The 23,201-nt window shown below is 39.7% G+C and overlaps 1 protein-coding gene across 1 annotated transcript in view; it reads right to left on the bottom strand.

The window, feature by feature from the left end:
- The window catches only part of LOC310958500 (transmembrane protein 132C), a gene marked incomplete at both ends in the record, with an annotated part of 153,092 nt that overhangs the window by 98,801 nt on the left and 31,090 nt on the right, over nucleotides 1-23,201 (bottom strand). Inside the window, one exon of the mRNA XM_083929472.1 lies at nucleotides 7,129-8,053. Coding sequence (XP_083785598.1) covers nucleotides 7,129-8,053 — 925 coding nt within the window. The remainder of the gene's footprint in view (nucleotides 1-7,128; nucleotides 8,054-23,201) is intronic.

Below are 23,201 nucleotides of genomic sequence, written 5' to 3'. Positions count from 1 at the left end.
GAGCGAGACTAACTACAAATGACAGCGCTGCATATGCTTTGGTGTGTTCTCTCATGTGTGGAAAGGCATTTACACTGGAGATCAAAATAAGAGAACAAATTATTAATACTTGATTTATTCCGAGATACTGTTGTTTCTTTTAACCCCATAGGTAATCTCTGGAAAAATCCTTGGCAACAAAGTGCTGGCTAAAAAAAACACTACAGTTACTAAACTGTGGAAGAGACTGCAAGAAGAATGGACCAAGATCTCCAGTGTATTTTAGAGACAATGGTGAAGTGTATTAAATTGTTTGACTGTGAGGTGAAAAGTTTGATTAACCTGTCAACATCACAAAGGAATAAGCAAATTGATTTGAGCATAGTACGGTATCTTAAATGCTCAAAATATAAAATAAAAAATGGCAACTGCATTTTCAGTTTTGGCAACCAAACAACTGTTGGCTGGTTTCTAACCTGGCAACCACATTTAGTATTGAGCCCTGCCTTAGGGAACTTAAGGGGCTTCTTACAGTCCAGGTAAATTGGGGCAAGGCTTTTAGATATCAATGCTGACGTGCTAGCATAAGCTGCAGAGTGTGTTCAGAACATAATGGTTTAAATGTTTGTCGAGCCAAGTATAGGCCAAAATCATACATTTGTGCCTAAGAGCTTCCAGATCTTTCCAATATACACCACAATCTATTGGTCATGGTAGTGGTCTGAGAACACATTTAAGAGCAACTATTCATTATTTGTGGGTTTTCTAGTTTATTGGTGTATTAATATTGTTATAAGTAACTAGTAACTCCTTATCTGAATGTCAGTGCCAATATTTGATTGAGTTTCACTCACTGATGGCAGAATTAATTGAATGCTCAGGCTTTAGTAAGATGCTGACGTGCAGCTAGACCATAAATCACACAAACATTTTGCGTAGAATCTAGATGTGGCAATTGTAGTAGAGCCATAAAATGGCTACGTTGGAAATATATCTGACATGGCCAACGGTCAATCAACTCGCTGCGTCGCATCCATTATGTAACATGCGGCCAGATTTCCTGCTCCGTATAGAAAATAAATAGGATCTGTTGATGTATAAGAAGTCATCTGATCGAAATCCAAAAAACTACCTACTCATTGCTTTAATTGGGTTATTCTAAGGATGGCACATAACGGAATAGTTTGATTTAAGATTTGGATTAGAAAAAAACTCTGGATGCGTGTATGAGCCATAGAATTGCAACCAATAGAAAGTGCACTGCGCCCGATACTAACGATAGCTCTGTAATCATTACAGAGCTATCGTTAGTATAAAGATGAAATATTTAGGGACATTCTAAACACATATTTAAAAAAATATGTTAACTGTACTGCTTCAATGCCGGTAGTGCACATCTGTGGCCTTTTTATTGGTTTTACCAAATGGGAATTAATGTCAGAGGTATAAATCTCCTCAATATTAAAGTCACTTTTTTAAATTATGTGTAGCCTCAAAGTACTTAATAATTCACATTCATAAAAGAAAGTGATACTAGTGTAGAGTGTAAAAATAAGGAAATGTATATCCAAAAACTGATACAAGTACCCGAGATTTGGCTACATTGCTGCACAATGACAGACTGGAACAAAATAATGTGTGAAATTATGTTTTGATTCATGGTGTATCAGATCATGACAAAATGATTTGTATTGTTCAGATGGTGGACTATGCATAAGTACCTACACCACATTTTACTTACTCAGTAGTCCTATCACTAGACCGGTTTGGAGCCCTACTCTATTGGGAGGACCCCACTCTAGCTTCCTTCATTCCGTCTGCTTATAAAAAAGCCTGCAAGACTTTCACAACTTCAAAGGAACCACAGAGAAAAAACGAAGCAAACCTCTGACCCTGTCGATACTCAAAAGTCTTGGAGGCATGTGTCATTCTGAATGGTACGGCACGTTCGCATGACCCTCTGCCAAGCTGTGGGATCATGAAATTCCCTAGGGGACATGTAGCCTTTTCCGAAGGCAGATGGACAGAGCAAGAGCAAAGAAAAAATGAAGACAGGCAGCATAGAAGTCGCAGAGCAATACATTCTTGGCTTCCAATGTCTGATAAATCCATCAGGTTAGACACAAACTCAAGAGGAGAAAAGTGATGGAAAATCATTATGGTAGAAAATACACAGATTTAAATGACTTGCTGCGGGCAACTAGTGATTGTGTTGGCAGGGTCCATAGTGAGAAGTATCTAAATAGTGAATGGTCTCCCCAGGCCACAAATGACGAATGACTTATTAATGAGAAGATGAGGAAAGTCTCGTGCTTCCAATGTAAACAGTGGTGTGCAGAACCAACTGAACAAACAGGAAGAGGGAAATGGGTTAAGAAGAGCAGGTTCCATCCAGTCAGAATTTACTTTTAATTGTAGGCAAGAGTCTTTCGGATATTTATGTCGTGTCAAGCTCAGGGAAAGCAAGAGCATGACAGATAAGGAGAGAATGCGTACAGAGAGAAAGAGAGAAAGGTTAAACAACACAAGGAGGCAAGAGAGAGCAAGACAGAGGGGCAGATAAAATACAAGGAAAAGTACAGATAGGTACAGAAATGGAAATGGAAAGGAGACATACCTATCTTGGGTGACCTTTACCAAGACGGATTCACACCGAAGTGCTGTCGAGATATGACTAATACACTGAGTAGAACATCTTTATTCCACCCTTTTCTCCTGCTGATATTTTAGCAAACAGTTGCCAATAACAAACAGCCAAAGTGCACAACCAGTTAACCTGAACTGTGTTAAGGATCAGAATCAGCTGACATGATGCATCATGTCTGAGCAATTCGAAACCGACCTCAGCTTAATCTACTTTATTTATAGCCCGAACACAGAACCTGCCTCCATATGCAAAATATCTGAATAATAATAATAAAAAAAACTATTACTGACTGTTTGGGCTGGCACAGCATGAAGACTCCTATACTTATACCTTCGCACTCTCAGATATTCGAAATTAATTTGCATTCATCAGCAGCACTGCCCCCAGGGGGATCTTTTGGAATATGTTGGATTGTTTAGTCAAAATTAGAATACAACTGGGGCAATTTATCTTTTGAAAAGCCTGTTAATTTGTTCAGGAGGAAATGGTGTTTTCATTTGCATGTTGAACCAACCTGTTACACCACTCTCTCCATGGCTAATGAGGCAGGGAGTAGGGAATTACTAATTCCAACGGGAACCCTTAGCATGACAAACACGCCGTGACTTTACCGTTGGCTCGGGGCAAGTCCATGTGTATCTTTGTGCTCACACGTGATTGTTTATGTGCATATTCTCGACTCAGTGTGTGCACAAATGTCTGCGTTTTTCCAGCGGCAAGGGTTAAAAGCCTGCAATTACATTAAAGATAATTAGATTAGTTTGATTCGATCAAATACACCCAATTACACAACAGGGTAAGAGATAAACTGGCCAATAAAATAGCCCTTCTGCTTAGTGTACGGATTTTGCTGTGCAACTAAGGTAAAGATGCAGGCCGGGCGTGGGTATTTTTATGATGAGTTGAGGATGCATTACATGAGAGACCTAAATTATTCCTACTTGAAATTATAGTAGGGAGCTGGAAGTAATGCAATACCAATTTTATAAGACTATTCTTGACAGCTAATTAAAAAGCAGTCCTGAAATCAAAAGACAAATCATTTACTGTATGTGTTTTGCATTATTCTTCTCGATTTGTCCAACCTCATTAAAATGTAGAATCAAGATGGACAAATGACCAACATAACATTAGCATTCCGTATACAGACATGCATGTTATTTGCGATATTGAAGTTTATATTAATTTACTTAAAAAGTTGAATATTTGTGATCAGTTGGATCATCAGGTTTATGTCCTGAATGGACACACATCAGCTAGTGCTATTCAATTAAATGTTATTTATAGTACTAAATCATAACAAGTTATCTCACTACTGCTAAAGTTGCTTTACTTTTACCAAAAATATTTGTTCACCACCACTAGCTTTGCACTGGTTGGTGTATAAAATTGCATGACTTTTCTGCACAGGATTTAAACACTGAGACTCAGACTGAGGTCTACCCCTGAGACCCAAAGGATCGATGGGTAATCCAACGGAATCTAATAGTACATGAGCATGTAAGCCAATTGCATATGGTGCTTTCAAACAGGAAAACAAAACAGACTAGAGAATTATTACATACATTGATGCATCTTGATTTTCAAATGGGAAGAAGATTAGCTCGGAAATGAAATCTGCTTTACATAATCGATTAAAAGAAATAACTTTATTTTCTCTGCCAAACAGCACTAGCAGTGATAGTTGGTTTTCCTTGTCATTGGCAAAAGCAAAAAAAACAAACAAAAAACAAAAGGCATGCCTTGTCTCACTTTAGGTTTTGCAGAGAGTATTGGAGAAAGTGTTTAATGAGCTTGAAAAATTCAAGCTGCTCTGTGCTGGCAAATGCAAGTAATCCTACTTCAATTAATCTTATGGTAACCAATACATTAAGAGGATTATACACCTATTATTTTCCCAAAGAGTTTTACAGTCCTGTGAACAAAAAGTGCAGAAAAGAGTAGAATTTAGAGTAAAGAAAATCTTCTTATTGCATCTGACAGCAGAGTATGTAGGCTGTCCAGGGAGATTCTCAGTATTATTTTGTCACGTTAGATTGTAGCAGAGGAATGGGGATGGATAAAGGGGGGGAAAAAAATAATGGGGAGGAAAAGCGAGTAACTCCAGGGAACATAAATAGTTAATGATGCCTTGGCCGCCGAGAGAAACTCACCAGAGCTAAAGTAAACTGTCCATAAACACACCCACTCCAGTGAATAGGCAAACACTGGCTGACAGTATGCAAACACACACAGCGTTCAGCATAGCCAAGTAAAACAAAACTGTCTTGAACATGAATACACACACACACACACACACACACACACACACACACACACACACACACACACACTGACTCTCCCGCCCCGACCTTCAGAAATCACGATTTGAATTCACACCATCATCATGGGGATATCAAGTGCTTTAAATGTCTTTTCAAGTAAAGTTTTTCTATTATCAGGAAATCAAACAACTGAGAGAATAAGACATTTCACAGCGCCACTGGTTCAACCCTGTAACATAAAAGCATCGCGCAACAAAGCTGACGCAAGGCTAGTCACCAGTGTTCGGATGTTCAATTACAGAGTTTGGTAAGCTGGCAGTCAAGTACTGTAAAGTAGCCTGTGATTTTCAAACACTTTGAGGTTTAATCTTTTGGTTGCTAATGAGGTATTTTGGTTGGTTTAAGTTTGTGCTATCCCCACGGAAAACATAAAAAAGATGAACTTCTGTATGATTGGGCTGAAATGCCTGTGCAAAAAGAGGCACTGAAAGAAAAAAGTATCGCCTTTAAAGTTCCCATTTACACACATGCTGACAAATGTGATAAACACACACTGCAAGCGCTAATACTTCATGGGAGTTCATCATCACTGGAGTGAGAGGAAAAGCAATGAGGCTTTTTGGCAGATTTCCTGCTCACCCAGGGTTGACAAATTGCCAGGACTCTCTGTCATAGCTCCACTTTGAGGCTGCTAACTGTTTCATCTGCCATGATTTAGATCTCAGGCATAAAAGTAGTTTGGTGGAATGCATATTCCTTACACCTTCATTTGCATTACACAACATGGAGCAATTACAGTCACTTTGAATGGTAATTTGTATGAGACAAAGCTCAGTGAATCAATAACTACTTTGTTGTTGTTGTTGTTGTTGTGTGGGATTACCTCGGATACAAATTTTCCTCGGACAGGCAATTTTGAAAGTGAGTACATGAAAACAATCCTAATAAATAGCAGAATGGCGTAATTAAGGTGTTGTTCAGTCAAAACAATCCCCTCCGGACTGTCGATGATGCAGTTTGGAAGGTGTTAAGCACTGTGTTATCTCTAATTTCTCTCCAAAATGACTTGGAAGGTTACAATGAATGTAAACAATTAAACTCTTCTCTATAAAACACTTTATCCATTGCAATTAAAAAAAAAAAAAAAATACAATTTCATCTTCAGCCGCAAGTAAATACTGTTTAAAGAGAAGCTTAGCTACATGTGATTATTAGTGGTTGTATTCAGAAGATTATCGTTTTGTGTGAGCAAGATGGTAGAGGTGATACCAAACCATAAAAACAGGAATAAATAGCACAATAAACGACCTTTCTTCACATTCTGCTACCAGTTTTCAGCTTTTCACCTAAGTTGAACATCACTGCAATAGCTTGTGCTTTCACTTTTCATAAGACTTTGACAGAAATACAAAGAGCTTTCGAGTTGGTCCAGAGCGAAACTGTGCCATGTGGCAAGCTCTTTCTTTGTCATTGAAAAAGTATTATTTAACAAAAAATGTTTGCCAGCTAAAAATAACATTTACAGGAAAGCAGGAAAAGTATTTGAGTGTTGTCTGTCTCTCTGTGTTGTTAACCCAATAAGGCCAGATGATTGATAACATGATATGTTTTTTTTCTTTTGAGTAGACAAATGACCTAAACAAACAAGCTTAATGATGTTACTGATGCCAGGCAGTTGACTAGCAGTGTCATGGCAACACTGTCTGTGGACTGGAGTCCGGTGTGGCAAATCAAGCTTATCATACACACATTTTATAATCTGTAATGCCAGAGATTAATCCCTGATTTTGCCAACTGCAGATTATTTTGATTAAACAAGCAGTTGTAAGTAATGTACCCAGCAACAACAGTATAGTATAGTAAATACATGATAACCATGTTGCCTACAAACTGTTATCTATGTACTTTAGAAATCAAAAGGCCTTACTAGATTAGTTATACCCTACACGATTTATTTTAGAATATGATTGAGACAAATAATGACTAAGATTGTCCTATTGTATCTCTCAGTAAAATTTGATACATAAGTGACAGCAGGGTATACTGTAAATTCTGTTATGCGTTGTCAGATATGTGGAGTGTCATCTATCCCTGCTGCTTCCTCTAAAAGTCTACCAATGGCATCTTTTTTAATTCCTTGCATGCCCATTGATGTCTTTTTAAATGAGTTTGGAGAATGAGGGAACATTAGTAGAGCAGCAGAGTAAAATGTGTTCTCCCAAGAAGAGACAAACTCACCTTAGGGTGAAAATTGGCACTGAAGAAAGGGTCGACAGAGCCAGAAAAGTGGAGACGGTTTCTCTCTGTCGGATGGGTTTGGAGGGTGCCATCACCACAAAATTATTGTCCAGCTTCAGCTCCGACAGCGGCTGAAACAGCCTGACGCTCCCAATGCGCTGCATCGGTGTATGCCCTGCGAAATAACCCATCGGCCTCTGCTGGTCTGGGCGAACAGAGCCATCCTTTCTAGAATCCTCTGAGCTGCAGTCTCCATTGTCCGTGGTTTGAATCATGTAGTAGAGCTCCACAGGAGTGCCCTGGGCCATTTCAGAGACCCTCTGCCTACCTGGCCTGACAGTGGGCAGGCTGAACCAGCTGGCGAGGGGCTCGAGCTCAGCAACACATATCCCCAGCTCACCTTTTAGCCTGCATGTCCCACGCACCTCTTGAGTCTCGTGGAAGGCGAACATCCTGACGCAGGGCAGCTTGTGGATGGCGCTGTAATCATCCCAGTCCCTCCCTGCAATGTAGAACAACACCTGAACCTTTGGCCAACTGGGATGAATCCTCTCGCTGATAATATAGGTGTGGACCTTCCAGTTGAATGTGAAGAGAGGTGATGATGATGCTGAGGTTGGCACTGATGTTGAGGTGAAGGACGGCGTGTTAAATGGCCCCGGAAGGGTCTGCAGCAGCTCAAGAGGGACGAGCTGCTGGACAGACAGCGGCCCGTAACTGGCATTGACAAAGGGCATCTGCCGGGCCTGGTGGATGAAGAAGGACTCCGTGCGAGCCTGCAGGCTGGAGTTCCTCATTAAGTCCTGGTTTGCCTCCTGTAGGAAGAATGCTGACTCAGCATTCAGGATCCGGTAGCTGACAGGCAGATAGATTGGCGTGGGGCCGTACCTCTGCAGGCCCTCCAGGATCACCTTGCTATCCACCACTGAAATAAAGACAGACAATGACAAAAAAAAGGAGATGTTATCTTCCCCATTACACTTTGTTTCAGTAACTGAGGTAAAAACACCTGGATTAATACACTTCTGGTCATGCATCAAGGTTCTTATGGCTGTATGAGGAAAATTCATTGTCATAACCCTTTCAAATAAAACATGAGTGAAATCAAAGTGCAGAATGAGGAAAATTGGAGGAAATAACTCACATCTTGAATGGCGGCACTTCACATTTAACATAACATTTGCATGCATTGCCTGCAACCTGAGGCAGTCATATCTACAGTCAGTTATAGCAGTGAATGTTAAATGGTTTGTTGGAAACATTTCCATATGATATCACCTTCATGAGCTGCTCACCTATTTAAAAGAATTTGTTCGACTCTATTCAAAACATTTGCGTCTTTCCGAGTCACTTGCTTATCAGTCTTGTCCAGGTTTCCTCCAGCTCTTGATCCTTTTCATGTTGACGATCTGCTTTTCTCTCTCCCTCACTTACTTCTTCCTTTACTTTTTTTCCCCCTCTTATGACTTGATCTCCTGTCTATTTCCTGCATCCCTTCTGCTGTCATTCCAATCTCCTCCTATGCTTCAATACTGTAAAGTATGAAAAGTTGGCATCAAATTCCTGGTCAGATTCTTAAATTGTCCTAATTCCATACTTCATACAGTTCCTCCGATCAGGTTTTGAATACATCACATTGGAAAGTGACAGAATCATGAATATTTTGAGTGTGCACTTTTTTTCTTCGATGCAATGCACAAAAGGAAAAGCAGAAACTACTCCGCTGGGAAACATTATAACAAATTGTGGTTGATGGAGACAGCTCGAGGACAGATCTGTGAAAATAATCTTGCTTTCTCACTGTGAAGTTTAATTGGCAGTGGATCATTTCAATGCTGCAGTTTGATTGATGTCCACTGTGTGTGCATTATGCATCATTTCCTGTTAGTACAAAATGTAACTGCTACAAAAAGCATTATACTAAGATAATTAGTGCAGAGCATATGATCTATGGAATTGTGAAATTGTATTTTTCAGTATTTATCCTTTGATCAAATGTTTTATCTAATTTACATATGTTTACTTAATTTTTTATAACTGTGTTTGACAATATTAAATATACATTGATGCACTGAGAATTGTGGGCATTATGTTTAATGAAAACAAAACGATGTTTTGAGAAAAACCTGGGATTGAATCCAGCTGTTTTAGCCTGTATCTGTTTAGATTTTTGCAAATTGGGACCATTAAAAGTATGATGAATAAGCTATTAGCAGAAGTAAACTTCAGCCAAGTCTGGATTTATAAAGACCGTCTTTTTTGTGATTTTCATGGGAATTGATGGACATTTATTTGTGACAGACTTATAATGATAGTGGTAGCAGACAACCCTGAACACAGCATCTGAGCTGAACAGACCAGCATAGCTAAAAATTATGTATTTTAATTAGGAAAATGCATATCATAGCATTGTTAATCTGCTGATTGGCAAACCAAAAATAAATCGGTCTAACTTCCCTCATTTTTCAGAATACCAGCATGCACCTGTCCCTTTCACCTCCCCCACTTTTTTTGCATGACTGCATGCCTCCCCCTCACATTCTCCCATGTCCCCCACTGGGGAGCTGGTCTCACAGTGTGAAAACCGTTGTGCCGGGTATTGAGAATTTTTTTTTTATCTCACCTATTTCACTCACAGCACTAGCAGCATCTATCTTAAACCAACCGGCATGCCATACAACCTCACCTAATATGGCCCTAAAACCTTCTTTCATCCTTCCTTCTCTTCATCCTGCAAATCCTCCCCACCCCCAGTTTCTCTTTGCCATCAAGCTCTAGATATTTGGACTGATGGAGTAGCCCAAGAGAGCTCATTGATTTTCTGTCCCAAAGTCTCTGTGCTGTTGGAGTCGTGGCGTGGCAGTGATTTGTGACAATCAATGGCAGCAGAGCTATTGGCCAGATGGACAGAACCAGCGTCAGGCACAAGGACCATTCCAGCTCTGACACAGAGGAGGGAGGAAATGAGGATGTACAAAGGTTTACCCCACCTCCTAAAATACACAATTTACTGGTAAGTTCAATCAGCTTGTATGGAACATCAAAAATATTTAAAGCATGTTTATAGGTTTACTATACATTTAACAATATATATATATATATATATATATATATATATATATATATATATATATGTACACTGATAAAAATGACCTCACCCATCTAATAATCAATACCTCTCTCTCTTAAGGAGAGTCATGAAAAGTAATGTCTGCTTTTTTGCCATACACCAGTCTACAGCTCCTGGTGCTGAAATGCCATTTTCATTATCTACCCTTCATTTGTTTGTCTTTTATCATAAGGCGCTATGTCTGACTCTAACCCAGCCTAATGGGGGGGCCTAATGAATCCATAGTAGAGTAAATATCTGATCCTTCTTCATCTGCTTCAACTTCCATGTCTAGGGATAAGCAGCTAGATATATTGTGGTAGATAACAGGGTCAGGATGTGGATTGAAACTTCAAATGGCAGGGATCAAAAATTATAGCAGTCCATTATACTCCAAATTAAACACAAAAATGTTCAAATGTCTCTATTGCAGTTGTGAAAATTGTGTTCGCTGCCAAAATGAAAAACAGCCACACAGCTGAACCTAATTACAGACCTCTATTCTATATACGCACATGCATTAATAGTAGAAAGTCTGACACTGATATGGGTAACTAAGCCATGGAAATAATAAACAAGAATCATAAATATAAATTAGTTGCACTATTTTGTGAGCAGCATCTTTTTGTTTGTGTTCATGTGGCACGCAAACTTCTCGGACTCCAAAGTTAAACTGCATTTTTATATACCACTGCATCCCTGATGGGGAGGAATACTAAAAAAAAACATCCACTGAGACAGTTCTCAGGGAGTGTACCGGTACAAAGTTTTGACTGAGAGAATGATGTTTACCCTTTAAAATGACAAAATAGACAGCAATGTCAGGAGGGGATCAGGTGCTTATGCTGGATCATACTTACAGCACAGTGAGAGGATTTCTTTGTGACACACTGTCCTGGTTTTCACTTACTATGAGACAGATGAAACTAAATACCTCATTACAGCTGAAAAAAATGTTGTAATTTGTAACTTCAGATTTAGATATGTCCCTTTCCTTGACAATAATAGGACGACTTGAATAGAGGCAAAGCTGTGTGATTTGTAGCCCTGAGTTGCCCTTGGATCTCATGTCTGCTGCTACTGTACTTGTAAATCATGTCTGCAGGACTGTTTCTGCAAATGAAAAAAGGGATGATTTGTGCAGATAACCTAACCTCTGCGGTAAATCCTGCCTGTAAACTCTTGTGCCGGATTTCTTGGGCAATGCCAACCCCTCAGGACGCAGGCTGAGGAGTCTGATCACATATAACACATGCGGCTGAACTGGACTGGCCTCATCATTAGACAGATGTTGGTATCAGGATTTAATGTCTTGATGTTATATTCATGTAGTTTGAGCCAGGGGGCTCACAGAATCCTGGGTCTTCAAAGTATTTGTATTGAGTATTTTCAATGGAATTCCTACAACATGGAACAACCAACTTAAGAGTTTGGTTAGATAAATTCTCAAAATGGTATTTTGTGTTCCCAAGACAGCCATGTGTGGATTCGAATCAAACCGTTTTTTATAATCACCTGTTCTCATCCCTGGCGACCTGAGTAGAACTTCACCCAAGAAATATAATCCCTTCATCTTGCCTCCCTCCTCCTCTTCTCATCCTCATCATCTTTATCCTGCGCCATGTGTGAATCTTGCAACCAGTCCCTGATCAAACATGTTAAATTGGCCTCACTTCAGTAATTAATAATCAAACAGATTTTCTTATATGAAATCCATAGGGAGAGGAGTGATCGCGGTAAGTTGTGGGAAGATGGACAGCAACAGGTGACGGAATCGAGAAGCGGGAGGTGGCAATGAAGGCAGATCGTCTTCTTGTGTGTTCAGAAAAAGTCAAAGATTACAGCACAGCAAGAGAAAATGTGCATTAACCACATGCCTCCTTCATAGTAGGATTCAGTTTAAAATTAGACTTGTTTTTCCTGTAGAGCCATCTCGAACCCAGCAGAACATTGCTCTCGCCTGCTTTCTGGAACACCTGTACTGTACACTGCTTTCCAGCCTGCTGATGCAACTATTACTGTCTTTTTTCTCACTGAGCAAAACAACAACCACAAGCGGTCACTGACAGGACTGGCATGTGAAATCTAAATCTGGTCCGTCATGTCTTTCCATCCATTTTTTTTCCCTCACAGTTCTGTTTCCTTCCATGAAGGGCTCAAAGGAAAAGTCTGCCACGATTCAGTATGTTTGTTATTGTCTAGAAATCCTATGAAAACACCAAAACCAGCAATGAATTTATCCTGCAAACAAACAAAAGCTGATATAGGGCATTCTTCTCTGCTTTACAGCTCAAAAACACTTCAGTATGCTACACTTTTGCAAAAGGTGACATGCTCCTTCATTACTTTGAACCTGGGTACTTTTGTATATTTAGACTCAATCCCACATAAGATGAATCCACATATAAGGCTGGGCGATATGGAGATATGGAGAAATCAGCATATTTTTTTATTATATCTTGATATTGCAATGGTTGACCATTGGTGCTTTCACAAAATATTTACATGGTTAACGTTTTGATAAATAATCACCATTAATGTGGATATAATGACTATATAATATAATATGGGTAGGGCAAATAATAGATCAGCGAGAACTGTCTGGTGAGTTAAAAAGACTTCATCACCACACTTTATCAAAACGGCCTTTAAAACCAGGAAAAACACTCACGTCCTATTAGGATATCCAAAAACTAGGGGCTATCTACTCTTAAATCACAACATCAATATTTTACCGATATATTGCCCTGACCAAATTCCCCACAAATTTACTTATTTTTGTTTGACTAACATTTGCCACAAACCTTTAGCAAACTCCCTAACCTTCTTAGCAGAGAGTATAATGTCTTTTTTTTTCATTAGATTTGTTGACGGTTCTAAAATAAATATAAATTGAAATAACTGAGAAATAAAATAAATAGAGGATCAGAAAATCACCCCAAGACACATCTTAAACTAAACCATAACATGCCAATTTAAAGCTGTGTGATGCTGTTATTTATTCCTCTGCGCTACCTCTTTTGTAACAGGAGGTGCCTTAGCTTTTTTCTTTACTTAGTGTGCTTTAAAGAGGGATACACAGCTTGTCTCATGTCTTCTAATACTGACATTTAAAAAGCTGCCGAAATCCCAAATTTTTACAAATCCACAAGGTAAAACATTAAGACGTGATCTTTACGTGGCATTTTCTTTTGTTAAACATTTGCTCTACGTGGGAGCTTGCTCTGTAGAGGAACTGCTCAGGGGACCTTGAAGTCACTATCAGTGGACCTACTGTCGGTCAGTATGAGAGGAAACTTTTTCATTTTCAGCCACAGAACAATGGGATGAAAAGGGTATTTGAGCTCTTGGAGGGCTGGATATAAATGTCAGCTGCTTCTCAGATGGAGAAAATGCCATTGGTAAAGTCAAGTCGTTTAAAACCTTATCAGTGACTGTTTCTGATAAAGTTTTATGTGGGCACAAAGGGAAGAGGGGGCTGATTGTCCCCAAAAGCCTCAGAGCAGACCGACAATTAGCTTAACTCCTGAAGATCCCCAAAACTATTTTAATCGCTGCTTAAACCGAGGACTGTTTTTTACAAATTTAAAGCTATTTAAACCAAGAGTGGATTTTTGTCCAAAAAAACCTTCGTGAATATATGTTTGACAAATGAATCAAGCAACCAACCAACAAATTAATAAGTAAATGCATATTCAAAAGGCTGATTACTAGAGTGGTTGCCCGGGCACCTGGCTGGAGCGGGCACATACTAATGCAATAATGAATCAGTGTGTGTGCATTCGTGAGAACTAACCATGTCCACGTTTGCTGTCACTCAAGCTCATTTAAGTTTTGAAAGGAGAGAAGTCATTGGCATCTGCGTCTTAACAGACACACCTGGAGCAAAGATTGAAATCAGAATCAGCCAGACAATACAATTTTTCATTAATAAGTCCTTTATTCTGGCCTCAAAGCGTTTTAAGCCAGTACCTACTTTAGAAGAATCAAGAAGAAGATTGTCCGATATGCATATATTTATTGTCCTTAAGGCTCATCCATTTACAACCTCAAAAGCACACTTGGGGCCCTCTTCAATTCAGTGCAGGCTACTAGATAAAAAAAACACATCTTGGGTGGCTTGAATATAATCCCCTGGTTAGTGAAATGTCCTGGGTGATAGCTCAACACAAACACAGCACACAGCAACACTAATCCTTCTAAGTGCCCATCACATGCATCCTGACACTGCAGGAGAACCAGGCTAAAGCAGAGAGCCCACTTCCAGCAGGAGGTTAATCGGATCACATAAAAGCAAAGCACACCTCATCTTTCATCACTAGGCAACACATTTATGCAGCAATCGATAGGTGGAATCATATTTTCCCCTTTCAGAGAAATGAGGGAAAATGAAGTATTGTGACCCAACCAAGATGGATAGGGCAGGGCTTCGTATCTTTCAGATATTGACAATAAGCCCAGGCCCCGTGCTTCTTCAAAACTTGACTTGTTTTCATCTCTGACGAATCTTATAGCCTCTTTACTTCCCAAATGGCCTTTGGGTCATTTCCGTCGATAAACTCCCGAGAGAGAACATAAGTAACTTAAAGCATGCTTGTCATCTCTCTCTCTTTCCCTCTCATCTCGCCTTCCTCGCACACACATAATCACAACAATACAGATATATTAGCAGGGCCACATGTTGCATTCCTTTGGGTCCACATCAAGGACACAGCAAAAAGAAATGGAGGTGCAGAGAGGAATTTTATATAACATGGTCCAAACAATGGTGAAAATGAGTTGTTTGTAAGCTGTCGTTTATTAAACAGCCAATGTGTTGCACCACACGTCGCTTCAATTCAAAAGGTAACTGGTGTTAAAAAAATGACATTTTAAATCCATCCTTTGTCTCGGCTCCCTTGGACAGTTTCAGTATTACCGCAATCTTAAAAAAACACTAATGTAAATTAAATTTAAAAAAAAGGATAAACCTCTTGTCTGGGCATTAGTTATTCCCGACTTGGGAAAACTTAACTTCCAAACAGTTCTTTGTCTGCGTAAAGAACATGTTTCCCACTCATTATGAGAGGCAGCTTCTCCCTGGTGGGGCTACTGAGCAACAGCAATGAAGAGCACTCCACCAGTTGTGCAGAGAAGACATCAACTTCAAAGCGGTCTGCCTTGAAGACACATTTGGGACATTAATGTGCCTTTTATGACACTGGAATTCTGTCCATTGCCTGCGGGCCCCGGTGTTGTGGGTTGTACAGTGTCAAGAAGAGAGGGGGGTGAATTGCTGAGCGGGGAGTCACTAAGGAGCCGGTGGTTGTTTAGATGAGATGAACTAGGAGATGAGAGCTCTTGAAGGAACGGGGCCAAAGTGCTGAGCCGAGCAGAGCAGCAGTTATCCTTCCTACGAGGGCACCCACAGGGGCAATCGAAAGGCTTCAGCTTAAACATGTGGGCTCTGCCGTTGTCATTTAAGACCACAGATTGCCTCTGTAAGCTTATAAATGTGACCAGCTCCCTCTCACGGAAGATGCTGCACTTTGAAAGCGAGTCAAATAAAAGTAGTGACAGTGACAGATGATGCGGTGGTGTGCTTAGACGGAGGGAGACCCGCATCATGAATAACGACGACTCTCAGCACATGGTAATCATATCCAAGTTAATCCATTTCAGGTATACCGGTTATTATACACTGGGGGTGTTTTTCTTCTGTGCAAATATATGAAATGAGATGCAGTTAGGTGGGTAAGAATAATGCAGTGAGTTGGCAAAAAAAGGAGCAGGGTGAGTAATGTCCTGGCATTTCCAGCAAGGTTATATTGTGAGAGAGTCAATGGGCCTTGGACATCAGGCAGTGCAGCTGCTCCAGGAACTCAAATAATACAAACCACAATATTAATTATGTTCAGAAGAAGGGGCGGGTAGTAATTGCTTTACTGCCTGCTTACTTGCAAATGCACGTTACTAATGTTACAAATAGCACTGCAGTGCGATGTGCAGGTGTTTAATGTCTTCATCTACTGATAAGCAATCACTGCCAAGCTTCTGAAAATCCAAAACTGATAAATCCTTGTAAAGAAGTACATTAGTCATTCGTTTGTGGCGGATCAATTATTCCCCAATCAATAACTGAAGATATACTGCCCAATCAATCAATTAAGGGATAGAGATGTATTAGAAAAAATAAACAGATCAGGAAGCCAATCCTCACTTGTCTCTTCCAAAAGTTCTGAGGCCCAAGTTTATTTACGCTGTAGACGGGTAGAATAGTAGAAAATGACAGTCTGACATTTCATTTTCTTCTTAAAAGGTTTTTTATTTTTCTCATAACACTAACGGGACAATTCTGTTGGTCCGTCCATAATAACAGGTCGCAGAAATTCTAAGTAACGAGGGCCGTTAAGGTAAGTGACTGCGTCTTCAGTTAGAGACTCTTGACTTGTCTGTGAGTAAGGATGAGAGGCATGATGGGTTGTAGAGTAAGGCATAAAAAAATTAATCACCGGCTCAACGTGGCAATACTTGAGAACAGTGGTGTAAAACAATGGCATTTCACAACACGGATGGTAAAAGGACTCTAAAATGTTAGCGATGCGGTCTGTGGGTGCACATAGCTACTGAAGAAGTCAGATTTTTTTTTACTGCTCAAAGATCTGTATCTGCTGCCTGGTGAAGTGGGGATTTAAACCGGAGTCAGTGGGGAGTTTAGGGTTTGTGTTCTTCAGTATAATGAGTGCTTTATGTGCGACAGTATTTGTGTTGAGGTTTATGTGGTTGGGGAGTCCAAATCCAAATGATCAGACCATGCAATGCAAACATGCAACGCAAAGAAGCCTCCAGCAGAGAGGAGGTATGGATACATGTGTGTATACTGCACGTGTGCGATTATTTGTCTATTAATATGTGAATGTGCATCATAATGTGCTCGTGCTATACATGTATGTGAATGTGTGTTTATTATTATGCATTTATGTGTGTCCAAGTGCAAATTTATGAGTGTGTGTGAGCTGACTGTCTGAGCATAAACACACTTGGAGCTCCTTTTTAGATGACTGTCACGCAGCCTCGGGCGAACTCCAAGAGAAATTCAGATTTCTTTTTCTTTGAGCCGGCATGCACCCCAGTGGTCACCACAGATGATCAAAAGTTAAGCATCTAAAGCTCTTTCTGTTGCATAGTATCTGTAAGTAGGACCAAAATGCATGTTTGAATGCTGAGGCATATATGTAGTAAGATGCCTCTGGCACAGATACAGTGGACTGTGCGGATCGGACGCACTGGAGGAGAGTTGGGCACCTCTGACAGCAGTGAGGTGGTAAACAGCATGGAAGAGAGGAGCCTGGTCTCCATGGCCCTGAGGAAGTCCACTGCACGCTCCAGCAGGAGCAGAGGGAGAGAACAGACAGTCATTTCACTGCTGCTCAGAAACTCTGAAATGAGATGAACTCAGAGGTCTCTCCCTGCAGCAAGCAACGCTCACGGCACGCATTTCTTTATCCATATCCTCCCCCATAAGTGCTACAGAGAATTTTGAGTCTTTGAGTGAGCTTAGTGGTTAGGGGAATAAGCGGGGAATGGAAATAAAGATGCCAAGAGAAAGGCTGTCTATCATTTTCACTCAATGCTCAGACCTAGTTTTATTTGTCAGCGTCATCTTTCTCTTGCCAGATTTTGTGACTAACAGAAGCTGTGAAAGGTTTAGTCAGATAATTACCTCATGGTCGCCTTGGGTTTTGCTGAGAAAAAGCTTTTCATAGAGTTTGTTCTTTTTTCTCTTTCTTTTACAGCTGGTCATAAAATAAAATGCTGCGTATCATAAAATGTCTTCACCGCGGAAAGCTGTCTCTCCTTGGTGCATCACTCATTGTTGAAATATGTGTGATACAGGGGCCCAAGGTTACCATCACATAGGGACGTAGAGTAAATCTTAAATAAATCTTAAGTAAAAGATTGACAATCTGTTATTTCATCTAGTTCAACAACTACGAGAGAGTTATTCTTTTTTTCCCCCAGCTCCTCGTTCTCATTTCGCACAAGCAAAGGACTCCGTGGGTCCTCCATAATAACGGGTTATGGAAGTCAAAGGAGAGAAAAGACTGTTGAGGTAGGAGAATCTTCACGTAGAGACACACTCAAGTTGAGTTGACTTTAAATGTCCTTGAACAAGGATGATAAGTCTGATGGCACAGTGTGGCTGACACAAAAGTAGAATGAGAACACGGAGGTACAAATGGGGAGCACTCTGCAGCTTATAGGGAATACAAGTTATGTTCTTGATCTTCACCTCAAAAAAGGTTCCCTCTATAGAAGGTTTGGAAAAACTCCTTAAATCACACCCAGACTCAAGAAATTAAAGAATTAGATTAAATCCCTTCCTAATACTTGAAATATTGCCATCTTAAACTTCATGTAAGGCTTCTTGCTGAGTGGGGGAAAAAAGCCTTAAAACTCTTCCAACACACTTAAGAGCCAGGTTAAATTCTGAAATAAGTATTATCACGATGCATTACATCAGCAGGGTAACCTTTGATACCATTCAATCAGGTTTTTCAATGACGGTTGTCCAATAAAAGTGAGTGGGCAATTCCATACTACAGTATGTCTTGCCCAAGGACGAAGAGAGGTTTCCTGCATAACAACATGAGAAGAACACAGTTCAAAGCCAAAAGGATCCAATTGTCTCATTGCTATTAAAACATTTTGTAAATGAGCTTTGCCTGTCAGCTGATTAGATGGTGAACATAGAAGGAGTCCTTTGAAGTAAAGTTACATGATCATACGTCACAGCTGCAGAATATTAAAGCAATAAACTACAGCAGATATTTTACAACCACTGCAGCTTTGAGGGCCAGATATTACACCTTTGTACGTTTTAAGACCTATACCATTTATGAGGCCTTAACATAGCTAGCTTTACAAGGTTGTCTGCAAGTGTCAAGTATTTAGAGTTTACAAGCATCGACTGGAGAGTTGTTTTGTTCCTCTAAAAGAGGTGATTGTTTTATAAAGGTTGTTAAAATCTGAAACTGCCGCATGTGTTGATCCAGGATTGCAATAAAACTGACGTTTCTTCTGTACATGTAAGATGAACTGAAAGTAAAATACAAACAAGAACATTCAAAAGGATTAACACATTTTTGACTCACACATTCACGAAAGGGAACGTCTTTCAGACATTTTTTTTTTTTGCTCACAGCACATCACATGGGCTCTATGGAAATTAAGGGAACCATTTTTTTCAATATCAAGATAATTATCTTTGAAATCACTTTGACAAAAAAAAAGCAGAACTGCAGACTAAATTAATTACCTGCATAAAGTGACCAGAACAAAGCAATAGGCACTGCAAATATCCCTGCGGATTATAACGATGACGGATATTGGGCCCTTCCCAGGTAATTACAAAGCAATTTTTTGGCCAACTTTTTCAATGACATTTTACTTTAGGAAATTATTTTTTCACCCAAGACAACCTCCAAAATGGGACTTTTAATCAACTCATATTGACGGATGTGTGCCGCTAAGCATTGACAATGTTTATATAAGAGAAACTTTACTAATAATAGCTTATGACTTAGGTTTCTTTTTCTGCCTCAATAACACGGATCAAAGCACATAGAGATCATTTGAATTGCAACAACTACTCGACCACCCTGGAAAGGTCAGTACAGCCATCATGGCTGAAAGCTGAATCCAATTTCAAATTGTTTCAAGCTCAAGCAGTGGTTGGTAGTTGGTCCACCACTTTGAGTCTCAACAACTACTGGATCGATAGTCATGAAATGTTGTACATGCTATTGTGGTCCTCAGAGGATTAATACTATTGACTATGGTAATCACCTGACTTTTTCTTCTGGCACTCTTCTAGTTTTCATTCATCCACTTTACTATCTCTATCTAATGAATGGATTGGAACAACAATTTAAACCAACACTTACAGTGACCAGATGATGTCTGATTGATCCCCTGACCTTTGAGGTAAATAATTATAATTATATTAATTATTGGGAGGATTACCATGATATTCAGGACTGACATCCATCTCCCCCTCAGGACAAATTTCATTCAGCACCAACATGAGGTCAGAGTTTCACTCCAATGTCCAATTTGTTTGCAAAGTCATGCAGACTTCAGCATTTAGCTTCAAGTCTGTTTTATGTAAGTATAGCCTCATAGAAGTGCTAACATGGCTGTAGACTCTTAGTCTTGGCCTCTTCAGTTTCAACAGCTCATTTCCCTTCTGACTGTGTATCTTGATAGATTTAAAATATACAGTTTCATTAAAAAAGACTTCATGTTTTGTAGTGAGCTTGCTCGAGATAAACATGGCTAGTGTTTTCCGATGTGCTGACTAATCTGGACAGTAAAGGTGACATATCTTCATTTGAATCTGTTTTGAGCTCTGCTGCCTTACATTCACTTCATTTTTATCTGCATATCGGTCTAGAACCTCCACATCGATTGATTTCCTTGGACATCAGTCAAAAGCATACACAGACTACTTTGTTTTCCCTCTTGGCCTTGTTCTTATGCTTGATCATCCAGATTCCATCAAGTTCCCATGTGATCACTTGTACTGACCTGCTTTTCAAGTGGTTAAAAGAGGTTAGCTATTTTGTTAGGAACACTGCCTGTATGAAAATGAGCTGAAATTGTTGCAGTAAGTAGCCTTTCGCACTGCTATAATGGCCTGTGGATCACCAAGAACCGTAATGGGTGCACTTTTGTACTTCCTGTCTTGGATTCCTCTATTAGTATGTGCATGTGAACATTTGTGCTTACATGAATTTGTATTCATATCACATTTATGGGTGTCCAGAAGGCAGAGCAGGCTCTCAGAGAAAAGCACTCCGTTGATGAGAGCAGATCAATATCTAAGCCACCTATTATCATCTCTGACCAAGCTGGGAACTCGAAATTATTCTCCATTCAAAGTTAATGACCTTTCCTAAATACCAGCACGAGAGGACTTGCTTGTTTATGTTAGTTTGCATCGATCTGACACGAAGTGTGTGGGCCTGGACAAATTCATTGTACTCACACAGGCCCTGTTTAAACAAAGACTCTCTCAGACTCTGATCACAGTTCCCAGGACAAAATAGAAACCAGAGCAAATGGCCAGTGAAGCAAGTCAGGAGGCCCACTGAGGAAATAAAGCATAGCATAGTATTATTTTTTCATTAGTAATTGTGGTTGATTTACCAGCGGTGTCTTTACTTAAGGCTCACATTCAATGGCTAGTTTTGTTTTAACAACCCAGCTGAGTGGTTCATATTGGGCATCATGCCTCGCAACTCTTGGCAGTTTGGCATAGCTCCCCTTGCTACCAGCGAGCTCTTGTTGTTTTTATATTCAGCAGCAAGAGCCATCAAAGATAAAAGCACAGTTGCTCTTTGTCCCAAAGAGACAACAGTCATGCAATTTTAACAGCTAGATGTACAGATCTGGTAGTAAGGACAAAACTAGTCCCTGAGAAGAACTCAAATTTCGGTCACAGATTTAAGAAAATAAAATGCAGAAGTCAGGCTAGTTATTGCATCTCAATGAGACACGATAAAATACAATGCATTAACAATTTCAATGACCACATATAAAATATGTATGCTATATTAAAACATTCTTTTCATTTTAGTATGTTAACCACCAAGAGGATCACTGCCCATCTCTCATTGAATGTTTTTTAAAAAGTAACAATAACGCAAACTCATTGAGCTGTCACTGTAATTCATGTGAGAGAGAGCTAAATAGGGCTGCAACTAACAATTATTTCCATTATCGATAAATCTTATTTAGTCATTTATTTTTCATACTTGCATATTAGGTTTCTGTTAAAACAGGCTAAAAAAAACATTATTTTTCTCATACCGTCAGAATATACCTGTATTGACCCTCTGTCTGAAACACTCTGCTCTAGCACATGTCTGTTTAAGCCCCACTCAAAAAAGCCCAGTCTGCTCTGATACCGGGTCTTCTGCATCTGTACTTTCTGCCTCTCTGCACTGTCAGTGTAGTCGTGGAATGACTCTAACGGCATTGTGGCAGCACTTTCTACCTGTTTATAGTATAGCTGTGACATCACAACCTTACAGAAGTCCTGACGCCGCATTTAAAGACACAGTTTCTGAGTACAGACTGTGTGCATTTCTCTGTGTAAGCATTTTGGTACTTTCACAGAATTTATATGGCATCTTGACCTGCTTTAAAATAAAAAAAAAATCTGCGGAAATTTCCCTTTTTACAATGCGGGATCTTTAAGGGATTTATCATTTGCTCTATAAAGTCTCAAGAAAACTCTGAGATTTTTTTTTTGACCAAACCTGAAAACAAAAGACATTTAATTAAGAATGACATAACAGTGGGATAACAGCTAATTCGAACACTTCAGAAGTTACACGAAATGATCGTTTGACATTGCTTGATAAATGACTGGAATTAATAATGTATTATAAAAGCGTGGGTTTTAAATTGTTTTTCAATCCACTAATTGAACAATTAACTCAGCAAATGTATTTGTCATCAAGAAGATGCGAAGCGGAGATAGAAAGAAGAAACAAATAAACAGATATTTTTACAAAACTGGCAGTGGCTTCTTTTTCTGTTCAACTGTGCATTCTTTCCCGTACAATGTATGATAGTATAATACAGGCTGTCGATGGCTGCAGAATTCTGTCCCCAAATCCCCATAGGACACCATTCATTGCTGGGTAATCTCTCCAGGGCTCTCATTCTCAACCCAGCATCACTGTGAACTCATTTCTCAGCCACACTGGATGTCTCACGCTTCTCATTCAGTCAGAGATGAGATGGCTTCAAAGGTCACACTGTTTTCTATATGAGGGGTCTGCTGTGCTCAACAATGTATGTGTGTTCACTCTATATGTGGGCCTCTATATGTTCGAGGGTAAATATACACATTAGTACATGTACCAGATGTGTAGCTTTTGTATAAGCGTTGGTGTAGATGAGTACGTCAGAA

This window comes from Echiichthys vipera (genome assembly GCF_963691815.1).
Source record: "Echiichthys vipera genome assembly, chromosome: 16".
In the NCBI taxonomy this organism is placed as follows: domain Eukaryota; kingdom Metazoa; phylum Chordata; class Actinopteri; order Perciformes; family Trachinidae; genus Echiichthys; species Echiichthys vipera.
This window is presented reverse-complemented; position numbering and strand designations above follow the sequence as displayed.